Genomic DNA, 13,079 nt, shown 5'->3' with positions numbered 1-13,079 from the left:
TCAGATTTACAAAACTAGGAGGTTGTCTGGGGCAATATTTGGACCCAGGTCCTCCCTATTCCAGACATGGCACGCTATCATTGTGCTACCTAGCTAACCCTAATTTGCTTTTCCTAGAAGCATTATGAAATAAAGGCTCCATCTGTGAAATATGAAACATCTAGGAATACATGAAATAATTTTTCTTGGACTAGAAGGGGCTCTAATAAGTCGCCTTGTTCCTCTATATCTTTGCTTCCAGGAAGATTCCACCTAAATTATTCCCAAAGAGATGGATATTTATCTTGTTCTTAACAGTATTTAACTACGAAGAAGTTTTTTCAAGCATATGTTTAATTCTGGAAGCAAATTTCTTTTTGTTCAGCACTTTTCGCTCTTATTTTGGTGACTTTGACAGCTTAAAAACTAGAATGCAAAAAGTATAATTGCTTTTTTGGTTTTCCCTATTAATAAAGCATATGACTCATTCTGGATGAAGCAAAGAGATTTCAGAAGTGTTTAATAAATAAAGCAGATTAATGAAAATTGCATTAGTACTACTTTATCTTTGTTTTTAAAGAATTATGTCATAGGCTGATGTAGAAAAAAATAGCTTGCTTGTTATGTAACCTGCCATAGAAGTCATCATTGCTATGTATTTATGTAATATTCACTAGGCCCATGTTAAAATAGCAATAGGTTTTATATCTATAAGCCCTAATTAGCAAATAAAAATGCAAATCCTTGGTGTCAGAGCATGATTGATTCTTAACTGAACTTAATAGTGATGAAAGTATTTTGGGAAAAAATCCCTAATCATAGGCTTCTTTTAAGGCAACTTTGGCTCTTATATTTAGAGTTTCCTGAAAGGATTTCATGTACAGGATGATGGTCTCTGAGAAAAGGAATGGTTTAGAGTAAAGGCTGCCATTGACCACCTGCTATTCTTATTTTAAGTGTTCTCAACCAGAGATATTTTTTTTGGAAATGAGAGATTTTCATTGGCTAAGGCACAGTTTCTTATTTTGTCATGATGTCTAAATAAGGTTAAACAGCATTTCCCTGACAGTGAATTTCTGAAGGGATGTGAATTGATTCACATATTATTTAGGCAAGTCTCCCTCTATAGTGTTATATGACTTTTATGAAATACAGTTTCTAATTTTCTAAATGATCTATGCATAATGTAATTTATAGGCTTTTTAAAATGGAAAAGTAATGGTTTATTGATTTTTTTGGATATTATAGATTTGGCCACAAGGGGCCAGCCAAGTGTAAGAAAATAGCCAAGGTGAATCCAAGGAAATTTTGCTCAGTGAAATTGTAATCAGGAAATTATTTAACACCCCTCCCCCCCATTTGTTGTTTTCTTTCCCTGGTTTTATAAGAGCAATAATGTCATATTCCAAATTTTTCATCAGGTGTCTTATGACTTCCATTTTTTTATCTCGTATTTTTCAAATATAACTGTCTTGTTTTAGGTAAGACTAACACAGGTTGAATAAATTTTGTCTTCTTTGTGTAAAATATTTAAGAATGAAGTTAGGTTTATAGTCTGTAAATTTTTAAATGGATTGCTATCTGTGGAAACCCATAGTTTATATCCTAATTTAGATCTTACTTATCTCATCCGGACTTTTGAAATATCTTCCTAATTGGGCTCAGTTTACACCAATCTTTCTACTCCAACTGTTCAATTGATATTCTTAAAACAGAGATATGACCTATACTCAAAAATCTTCAGTAGTTCCTCCTTGCCTTTAAGAAACTCTGAACTTTTGAGCCTGATATTTAAAACCTTCTGAAAAAGTGGTTTCTATCCATCTTTCCAGCCCTATTTCATATTCCTCTCCTTTGTGCATTTTTCTATTCCAGTCAGACTGGCTTACAACCTTTTCCCTATATATGCTCTTACCGTTCCTGCCTCATTTTGCAAAAATGTCCCCTATACTTGAAATGTACTTCTTTCTTACCTCTATGTCATAGGCATCCTAGATATCTCCAAAACACAACTTCCCTTTACCGAGGCCTTTCCTGTTTATTCAAGTTGTTAAGTAGTGCCTCCTCTCTCTTGAAATTACTTTTTATTTGTTTGTACATTCTTTATATTTATTTATATACACACTATACATACTGTATCCCCTGATAGTATTCTTAAAGATAGGGGCTGTTTTCTTTATATACCCAGTACCCAACCAGCACCTTGCATACAATACAACCTTACAGGTTGTATTGAATTGAATTAGTTAGACTAGTTTCCCATGTGTAAATATAACAACTAAAGTGTGTATAGAACATTTTCACATACTCTTTATATCAAATGAATTGAATCTAGGTAAATGTGTTTTCCCTTTCATATGCTCCTTTTGGAAGCTTTGAGAAGCTTATTAATGTATTTAGGGTTTCAGGTGTCCAAAGTTAATTTTTTAATCTCTAAAATGTAAATTTTATTTTGCCTTAAGTTTAACCCCACATCACAGCTGGCCATTTTGTAAATTTTCTCTTAGCTACAAAGGCAACAAGGCACAAAACCCAATTCCCCACTATTAAGGAAAACCACTGAATGTTCTATTGATATAGGTCATCTTCTAAATGGATCCGCAATAATGTCTGAATTTGAATTGCTTCTTATTTATTTGTTTAATTTATTTATTGAGGATGTATTGTTCAACTATTTATATGTTAATGATATAAAAAATTCTTCGAATCTCTTCTTTTGACTGTTGAATATTCGATTATATTTTATTTATACAGGTAAAGCTAAAACAAAGGAAAATCGACAATCTATCATCAATCCTGACTGGAACTTTGAAAAGATGGGAATAGGAGGCTTGGACAGGGAGTTTTCAGATATATTTCGTCGAGCTTTTGCCTCCCGAGTATTTCCTCCAGAAATTGTTGAGCAGATGGGTGAGTGTGTAAAAGAAAAACTTAGTGAAAACATTTACTTTAGCCTTAAAATCTATAAATAGAATGATTGTTCTTTTGGGAAATGTCTTGAAGTTATTTTCTTTGAACTCAAGGCATGAATGTCTTCATTTTCACTTTTTTCTTTCTCATATTTCATCATTAGACTGGAGATATTTAGGATTTATGGGAAATCCTAAATGTAATATAACTTTTTAGAAACTAACATATTTATATTTTGTAGTAGATAATTAATAAAATTATTTTAGTGGTTTTCCAGATTTCACTGGAATACCTATGGTTAGTACCTATTTAGAAATTTCTTAGGATTTTTAATGGTCTGATTGTGGACTCATATACCCTACTAAATTATAATTGTATTTTAAATTTAGTCTTTACTAAATCTAAAGATAATTGCTTTTCTTTTCATTGCTATTTCTACCAATTACTACCTCTTCAAAACTGTTATGTAAACCTTAGCATACATCTGAATTCGATAAATTCATTCTAATAGAGTAGATAAAAGAGTACATTTTGACCTCTCTGAATTGTGTGTAAAGACATTTTCTATTAATCATTTGCCTCTTAAAATTCAACTCCTTTAAGATTTAATTTTAATTTTACTATATGAAATATCTTCATTTGTGGGTAATTCTGTTGTGACAATTTTTAGCTTAGATCTAAGCATCATCTGGTTTTAAGTCAGTAGTAATAATATTTGAAGAGTAAATCCCATTGACTGTTTAAAATATAATACTCATAAAACTGATGACATATTCATGCTATTTCTACTTTTGTTTTTCTCCTTTTTTCTACTTCTTTTGATTTGCTGTTGGGAGATTAAAATTTCTTCTTCACAGTTGGCTCAGTGACTGTTTTTTAGACCCTAAATGTTTAGGTCTTGTAAATTTTTTTTTGTTGTTAGCTTCCCTGGCTTGTGCTAGATTCACTGTTAATGTATTTTACACACACACACACACACACACACACACACACACCTGTTCATTGGATAAAGGTCAAATTTGGAATGGATTAAAGAAAAATGACAGAGAACCTCATCACCTGAGCTTTATGCACCTTTTTTTTCCCCCCCACCCTGGGAGAGATACAAACACTACAAAAAGAGAACTTTGCTTTTGGGGAAGTACCAAAACAACCCTTGTTGCCTAGATGTTTGATTATATATATTTTTGGAGACATATTACTTTATTGATTTAGAAGGACAGTGTTTAAATATTGTTTACAGATATAATAACAGAAATGAAAGGAATAACCCCAAATCTCCTCTTCTTTAAAATGAAAGTGTTGGACTGAATAGTCTGTGAAGTCCCTTCCAGCTTTTAGGTTAATGGTCTTACATGAAAGGCCTCTTAGTTATTCTTATGAGACTGTTTAACTGGTTTTTAGAGTTGGATCTTGATGATGTAATCATGGGAGAATGAGAGTCCAGCAGAGGTGGTAGATAAAATATAGTGGCAGAGTCAGGTGGAGAGGGGATCCAGGCTTGGTTTCTTTAACTGCTTGAGCAGTTGCCTCTATTCATTCAATACCCATAAGAATGATTGACTTTGGATTGAATAAAGTACATAGTTTGAATATTGTATATTTGTCATAGTTGAGTTGATATGGAATATTTAATTATTTAGGGACCATTTCCTATTAAGTATGCACCTAGGCCTCTAGGTGGTTGGTGGATAGAACACTGCACTTAGGGTCAGGAAGACCTGAGTTTTAATTCTTCCTGAAATACTTAATGACTTTGTGACTGGGCAAATCATTTAACCCTTTTCATCCTCCCTTTCTAATGTGAATTGGAAATAATAATAGCACCTTTCTCACAGGAATTTTGTGAGGATTAACCAAGATATACATACAAAATGCTTTGCAAATCTTAAAAGCTAAATGAATGTTAGCTATCATTATCACATTCATTTATTTAAGCCCTGGAATTCTGTTTCTTACTGCTCATTAGGGCAACCACTGGAGAATGGGAAAAGAAAAGTAACAAAGGTGAAAATATCATTCAAACTGTTATTTTTCAGAAGCAGTAATAAAGTATTTGGTATTAAAACAATTTTGAATAATATATTTTTTAAAGGTTAGCATTTTTCTTTTAAACTGTATCTTCTTAAGACTTCATATTCAACAGGGTGTTCTTTTATTTGTGATGAACTGTTATTGGAAGTCTGTGGATATGAATTAAATCTCCAGTTACTGCCTTAAACTTGTGGCCTTGTGTGTGTATTATTCTTTTATTGTTTTTACCCTTGTTAGGCAAAAAAAAAAAGATTTCTGTCCTAAATTTTCAGTTATACTAACATCTTTGTTCTTGGTGTGAGTCTCAGCCATCAAGAAGAATATGCCATCTATAGGATTTAAAAAAAAACCTTCTAGTATAGGCTATCATATTGGCCTGTGATCTGGATCTTAAAAATAATCTTCTCTTTAAGAAGAAAGTATATTCTGAATATCTGGATTTATTTTTCTGCCTTTCAAGGGCATATTAGTAGTTATCCTCTATACATTCCATTCCTGGCTTTTTTTTTTCCTTTTGAGTCCAACAGTTTAGGGAAACTTGTTGAGAGACTTGGTTTCTAGTATTCAAAGTGTTTACCTTTTGCAATAGGTTTCAGAAAGCATTAATTGTTATACTTTGTGCAATTTTGCATCATGCCAGATGTATACCACTATTGCTTTTCTGATCAAGTAGCTAAAATAACAGCTGAGTTTTTCTTATTCTTGAAAAGTTAATTGGACAGATCAGAATAGTTCATAGACCAAAATAGAAAAATGGTAAGTCAGATCTCTTCAAAGGAAAGATAGTGATGGGAGAGCAAAAGTTAATGTTACATATAGTCCTTTTCAATAAAGTATTTTCAATTTTTCTTAGGGCCATTTCACTTATTTTTTTTTTTATTTGTAAGGGATTTGAGATTTAGTTAATTAGTAGCAGAAATTATCCCAAGTGAGGTTTTCTGAATAAATTCTGCTTACAATCTAGTTTCCCATTCCATGAGGCAGTCTCTTTGGATTAGTGCCATCATTGTTTTTCTGATAATCCTACTTTAACATTATATCATTCTTTACTTTTGCATATTGCTTTACAATTTTAAGATATTCTTTGTAATATCTTGATGGTGCTATTGTTCTTATTTTTCTTTAATATTAAAATGTATTTGAGAAGCAAAATGGTACTAATGAACAGCAGGACAGCTAAAATGACTTTATTTACTAAAAAAATTACAGATATAAAATCAGGTTTGGCTTCAATTAGCCTCCTGCTAGATAATTTTTATTCTACTTAGCCATTATCATAAATCCATTTTTAGTCATATATCATTTTTTTAGTCATATATTACTTGTATGTGTTCTTTTTGGTAGATAAGAGCCAGGCCAGCCTAGAATACTTATTTTTTTGTTTGTTTAGTTTTTAAAACATTATTTGGTCATTTTCATACATTGTTCATTGGAAATAGATCATTTTCTTTTCCTCCCCCCCAAACCCCCACCACCCCTTCCCTAGCCGACGTGCAATTCCTCTGGGTATCACATGTGTCCTTGCTCTGAACCCATTTCCTTGTTGTTGGTATTTGCATTAGGGTGCTCATTTAGTGTCTCTCCTTGATCATGTCCCCTCAACCTCTGTAGTCAAGCAGTTGCTTTTCCTCGGTGTTTTTACTCCCTCAGTTTGTCCTCTGCTTGAGGATAGGTTTTTTTTTTTTTCTCATAGATTGCTGCAGGTTGTTCAGGGACATTGTAAAGCCATTACTGGAGAAGTCCATTACATTCTCTTGTACCACAATGTGTCAGTCTCTGTATACAGTGTTCTCCTGGTTCTGCTCCTCTCTGTATCACTTCCTGGAGGTTGTTCCAGTCTCCATGGAATTCCTCCACTTTATTATTCCTTTTAGCACAATAGTATTCCATCACCAACATATACCACAATTTGTTCAGCCATTCCCCAATGGAAGGGCATCCCTGTATTTTCCAATTTTTGGCTACCACAAAGAGCGCAGCTATGAATATTCTTGTACAAGTCTTTTTCCTTATTATCTCTTTGGGGTACAAACCCAGCAGTGCTATAGCTGGATCAAAGGGCAGACAGTCTTTTATCGCCCTTTGGGCATAGTTCCAAATTGCCCTCCAGAATGGCTGGATCAATTCCCAACTCCACCAGCAATGAATTAATGTACCAATTTTGCCACATCCCCTCCAGCATTCATTACTTTCCTTTGCTGTCATGTTGAACAATCTGCTACAGCCTAGAATATTTATAAGACCATCTCTAGTAGGATGTTGGTTCAGGGAAAATGTACTATTATCCCTTAGTCCCAACATTTTTTACAAATTAAAGTACATGTCTAGAACAGCCTTGAAAGAGTAGTCATAAACAAGGTCTACAGCTAAAGCATTATATGAGGAGTGGAAAGAACTGATAGATGAACTTCAGGTTTTTTTAAGTACTAGCTCTCTCTTTGTTTCTTTTCTCCCTTGGTTTAGCTGCTCAGCTTCCAGTAATCTGGAATCCCCAAAAGACTAGTGATGAGATATATGAAATCAGGCGATTAGAGCAGAGTTGAACTCTAAATATGCCATCGGAGGCATGTAGGTATAGTCCTTGAAATCCCCTGTTGGGATAAAGGGAACTGTCAAGAATAGATTTGAAGACACCCTGATATACTGTTGGCTAGGCATATCAGCTGATTGCCCCCCTTGAATGTATTCATCTGTTACCTGATTACATTCACTTTTTAGACGTAGCATACTTACTGTGCTCAATATTGTAGAATAGATCCAGAATTCTAAAGTACATGGCACAACATTATTGTGTGATATAGGAGAAAGACCCGTCACTTCAAAGAAACTGTATTTTTAGACTTCAACAGCACTTCCCATTTATTTTTAAATAGATTTTGTTTGGTCATGGCAGAGATTTTATAACAAGCTTCTTGACAAAGCATAGTTTTTGAAAAAGGTTGTTGATAATAGATAGGAGGAATGTAGAACTTTGATACTATAGTATATTGGCCATTCATTGGATTTGACCAGAGTTTTGTTACTTCTCCATTTTGGTTTTCTTTTATCCTGTTGTAATCATTATACACAGTATACTTTTGACTTTGACTTTTTATTTTATTTAAGTTTAATTTTTGCCTTTTGTTTTTATATCACAGTTATTACCCTTTAATATTCTTTACCTTCTACCTCACTGAACCTTTGCCTTGTAACAAAAAAAAGCTAACCAATCCAGTGATAAACACTGAAGCTGCATATTCTATTTTAATTTGAGCAGTCATTTAAAAACTGCATATTTTATTTTTTATTTTATTCTCAATTGATGGATACTCCCTCATTTTTCAACTTTTTGCCACTATAAAGAGCACGGCTCTGAATATTTTTGTACACATATTTAACCCTATTATCTCTTTGGGGTACAAACCCAGCAGTGCTATGGCTGGATCAAAGGGCAGGCAGTCTTTTAAAGCCCTTTGGGCATAGTTCCAAATTGCCCTTCAGAATGTTTGGATCAATTTACAACTCCACCAGCAATGCATTAATGTCCCAATTTTGCCACATCCCCTCCAACGTTTATCACTTTCTTTTGCTGCCATATTGGCCAGTCTGCTAGGGTGTAAGGTGGTACCTCAGAGTTGTAAAAACTGCATATTTTTAAAAGAAAAAACACTCCCCTTATTTGAAGAATTATTGAAAGTAAGAGAGTTAGTCTATAAAGTATCTCCCAATTTTGGTTTTCTAGATTTGCTCACAGATGCAAGAAATGTTTTTATAGTAGAAGTCATAGAATATAGGAAAGGTAGAGAGGTCTTAGATGGAGTATCTCACATTTTTCTACCGTGGTATCTTTCTTTGCCTTTGTACTTCTACTCATCCAGAGGTGGAAGAACAAGGACTATGTTTTCCCTTATTTCACCATCCCTGTACTTTTTTTTTTAAACCCTTACCTTCTGTCTTATCATCAATACTGTGTATTAGTTCCAAGACAAAAGAGCAGTAAGGACTAGGCAATGGGGGTTAATTTACTTGCCCAGGGTCACACAGCTGGGAAGTGTCTGAGGCAAAATTTGAACCTTGGGCCTCCTATCTGCTGGTCTGACTCTTTGTCTACTGAGGCACCCTCTTTTTCTGTACATTTTGAGAGCACCACCCCAGGTATTTTGTGGCCTTTAGTTCTCTGCCAGAGGAGATTTTAAAATAGTGTTTCTAAGGCCTTTCCCCCTCTGTGGATTTTATTTGCATTAGGGAAATAGTGTTCCTCCTATTAGGAGTGAAACAGCTTCACATGCTCTGTTGGGTTGCCAGTGGTGAAGCAGTTGCTCTGTGCGGTGCTTCTGCAAAGGTATTATGTCTTTATGAGATAAGGAGCTTTTCCCAATATGCAGACGTCGTTCACTTATTAAGAATGGTGCAAATAAAATCCAAAGGAGGGAAGGGCAATAAGGTTTGGCTGACACAATTTTTTTTTGTGCATTTCTTGCCCAGATTAAAGTAAACACTGACACCCTTAAATTGTATTTACAGCCCCCCACTCTTGTGGAGAGATTGCAGTTTTAAATGGGAGTTAAGACTTCTAGCCAAACTCCAGGGTCCTGTGAGAGGAACCCTGAGGCTAAAGAGCTTATCTGAAATTTGAAAAAATGAAGCTTTCTGACATTCATCTTTTACTTTGCATTAGTCATAACTTGCTTTTCAGCTGTATTTTCGGTTTTGAATGCCAACATGACATCTGCTTGAGTCTTTTTGTAATTTATTAGGAAAGGAAAAGAAGGCAATTGCTCACTAGTTGGAGCAACTAACTTTTTACTTCTGATTTTCCATTAAGTGCTTGTAGATGGTACCTTTTTAATATGAGGAATGTAATAAATTTGCCAGTTCTAACCTTAGATTAGGGAACTTATAAAGATCATTTAAAAAAATTACAAAAAAGAAAATGGCTTATGACAGACTGTGTGTGGTTTCCCTAAACTCTGGTGGGAGATTTCCAAATAGGTGTATGCTTTCAATATATAGCATAGATGTTTCTGTAAAGTGAAATTATATCATCAGTTTCCCCCCAGACTTATACTTAGAGACTAAAAAATTTGTTTATTAGAAAAAAAGCATGGCTGGTCTTACATCCAAATTTCATCAATATAAAATTGATATTTCTCATTATAGGCTCATTTTAGGGGACATGCCACTTCTGGTTGCAGTGCTGTCTAAAACAGAGAAATTCTATTATTTTGGGGGGGAAGAACCTCTAATAGAGCTGCAACAGGGCATTGTAGAACCAAAGACTGAATGGTTACCATAGACTGGACCTCTGCTATGGTTTTTAGTCAGATGTTTTTCAGTCATGTCTGACTCTTTGTGGCCCATATTTGAGGTTTTCTTGGCAAAGATACAGAAGGGTTTTGCACTTTTCTTCTCCAGATCATTTTATAGCTGAGGAACAGAGGCAAACAGGGTTAAGTGACTTGCCCGGGGTCACACAGCTAGTAAGTGTCTGAGGCCAGATTTGAACACAGGAAGAAGAGAGTCTACCAGACTCCAGGCCTAGCTTGAACACAGGAAGAAGAGAGTCTACCAGACTCCAGGCCTAGCACTCTATTCACACAGCTAGTAAGTGTCCGAGGCCAGATTTGAACACAGGAAGAAGAGAGTCTACCAGACTCCAGGTCTAGCTTGAACACAGGAAGAAGAGAGTCTACCAGACTCCAGGCCTAGCACTCTATCCACCTAGCTGCACATGGATTATCCATAGTCAAAATATAATTAAAACAATAGGCTAGATACTTTATCCTTTCCTTTGATAATGACTTTGTGGTTAGTAGAAAGCAATTGCTTGCTTATCTTTTCATCATTTAGAAAAAGTTTAAATGAGTGAATAGTGCCTTTGCATTTAATGATCCTTCTCCCTGCCTCCTTACTATAGCTGGCGCAATATCTTAAAGGAGTAGTCCTTTCTGTCTTAGTAAAGAGTGGTCAGAATTGTTTACATTCAGACCTTTCAGAGGAAGCTTAGAAAGGGAATATAGCCCTGGACTTGGAAATCAGAGAGACTTGGATTAAAATCTTGCTTCAGATACTACTTATATGATCTCGTGCAAATCACTTAACCCATTTGTACCTCAGTTTTCCATCTCTAAATTTAGGAGATGGGACTCGATGGCCTTTTAATGCCCTTTCCACATCTAAATCTGTGACCCTATTGATCTTTAATATGAGTACTGAAGCAGCTGTGAGATGAGAAAAGATAAATTGAGGCAAAGTTTCTCTTTTTTGAACCTTGTATTTGCTTTAAATGTCTTTTACTTCACTGGTCCAATATCATATTCTTAAAACTAAATTGTCAGTGCTTTCTCTTGTTTTATTCTTACCCTTGGGAAAGCATCTAGGTGATATAAGAGTAAAAGTATCATGGAGACTTTAATTACATGCTGAGCAAGCAGGCTTTTACTCTTTTTTTTTCCTTCCTTGAGATTTTTAAAAAAGGATAGTTCTCTGTAAAGATAAGAAGAATGCTCTCAACAAAATAGATGTTCTTCATTTGGGGGCAAAAGGGACTGAAGGCATTGGAGTTTTGCTAGTTTTTTTCAGGACCATTTTTGATAGCTCTAATATTAAAAATTTAATATGCCCTTATTTTAATATAGTCACAATTTGATTTGTTAAACTGTAAATTTCTTTATATTTTTGAACATAATTTGAGTGGGAGATGTCTTTTTAAAAAGTTTTATTGATCCTCCTTTTTTACATAACTTATTTCATATAGCCTTCCTCCCATTTGAACCCTTCCTCCTGACAACAAGAAAACATTTATGCAAAACACAACTGATACTGACGGAAGAGGTGTGTTTCATTTTTTGTTCTCTGGTATCTTTATTGGTTTTTCAGACACCAGGAATTCAACTTCCTTTTAGTAGTCTTTTCATTTACATTGTTTTTGTCATATATTTCCTCTTGGTTTTGCTTTTTTTTTTTCTGTTTTATAATCTGTTCACACAAATCTTTCCATATTTCTCCAAATTTTTAAAAATAAATTTTTATTGTTTTATTTTTATATCACCTACATTTCCTAATATATTCCTTCCTCTTTCTCTTCTCAGGAGAGGGCCATTTTTATAGCAAAGATAAATAAGGGGACAATGAACAAAACTAACCAACATATTGGAGAAGAATAACATTATCTGTAGTGTTCTATTCCTTAGTTCCCCCTCCTCTTCAAAGAAGGAAGAGGTGTGGTGCTTTCTCATATATTTTCTAAAAGCCAACCTTGGTAATTTCAACTTCACATTTTGATTGTGTTGTTATTTCCATTTACATAACTTAAGGTTATTGGGTATATTACTTTCCTGGTTATGCACACTTAACTTTGTATGAATTAATGTAAGTCATTCAATACTTCTCTGTATTTGTCATATTCATTGTTATTTTATAGTATATAATTGTCTAATTAGATACTTGGGCCACCATTCCTCCACTGTTGAACACCAATATAGATTGGACTTTCTTTTGTATATTCCCTGGCACTTTCCCTGATGAGGAGAGAGATCAGTTTGCTGTTGCTGTTTTTCCTAATTCCAGAGTGAAATCCAAGAAGAGTGTTAGTGTGACTGTCTTTGTCCTAGCTGAATTGGGATTTTTAGCTTATCTTCTCACCCAGTAACAAAATAGTATACTTTTCTTGCCCCTCAGTAAGAAATAATTTGTTTAGTTTTGAAAATTATCTAACTAGAGGGCAGTAAGGTAGTATAGTAGATATAGTGCTGGGCTTAGAATTTGGAGGATCTGAGTTAAAATATTGCCTCATCCATTTACTTGCTGTGCCACCCTGGGCAAGTCACTTAAACCTGTTGGCCTTAAAAAAAAAAAGAATTATTGAACTCTTTATGACAGAAGGGTCTAATTCAGTTAGTTATGGTGTGAGGATACTCACTTCTGCTATTGTTGGTAGATATTGGGAAGTAGCCAGGTTGAAGCTATACTTCCTAGTCAATTGTTTTCATATTTTTGCTGCTATGTGAGTGCTGCTACCTGCACCAATAGTCCATATGAGATCTACAAAGAAGGCTAGCAAACAGCTTCTCTCCTGAGTGACTGCATTGATTGGGGGAAATAAGACACACATGCTAAAAGGTAAATACTAAGTTCAATACATAAAGTTAAATATAAAATTATTACTCCCAGGCTGC

General features: G+C 34.5%; 1 protein-coding gene across 2 annotated transcripts in view; it reads left to right on the top strand.

Moving 5' to 3' along the window:
* NSF (N-ethylmaleimide sensitive factor, vesicle fusing ATPase) overlaps window positions 1-13,079 on the top strand; it is a 217,494-nt gene that overhangs the window by 59,294 nt on the left and 145,121 nt on the right. For both annotated transcript variants that reach the window (XM_007482500.2, XM_007482501.2), the window contains exon 8: window positions 2,734-2,889. In XM_007482500.2, the coding sequence (XP_007482562.1) occupies window positions 2,734-2,889 (156 nt within the window). The remainder of the gene's footprint in view (window positions 1-2,733; window positions 2,890-13,079) is intronic.

Source organism: Monodelphis domestica, chromosome 2 (genome assembly GCF_027887165.1).
Source record: "Monodelphis domestica isolate mMonDom1 chromosome 2, mMonDom1.pri, whole genome shotgun sequence".
Classification (NCBI taxonomy): Eukaryota; Metazoa; Chordata; class Mammalia; order Didelphimorphia; family Didelphidae; genus Monodelphis; species Monodelphis domestica.
The sequence above is the reverse complement of the archived record's forward strand: the minus strand, read 5'-3'. Positions and strand labels throughout refer to the sequence as shown.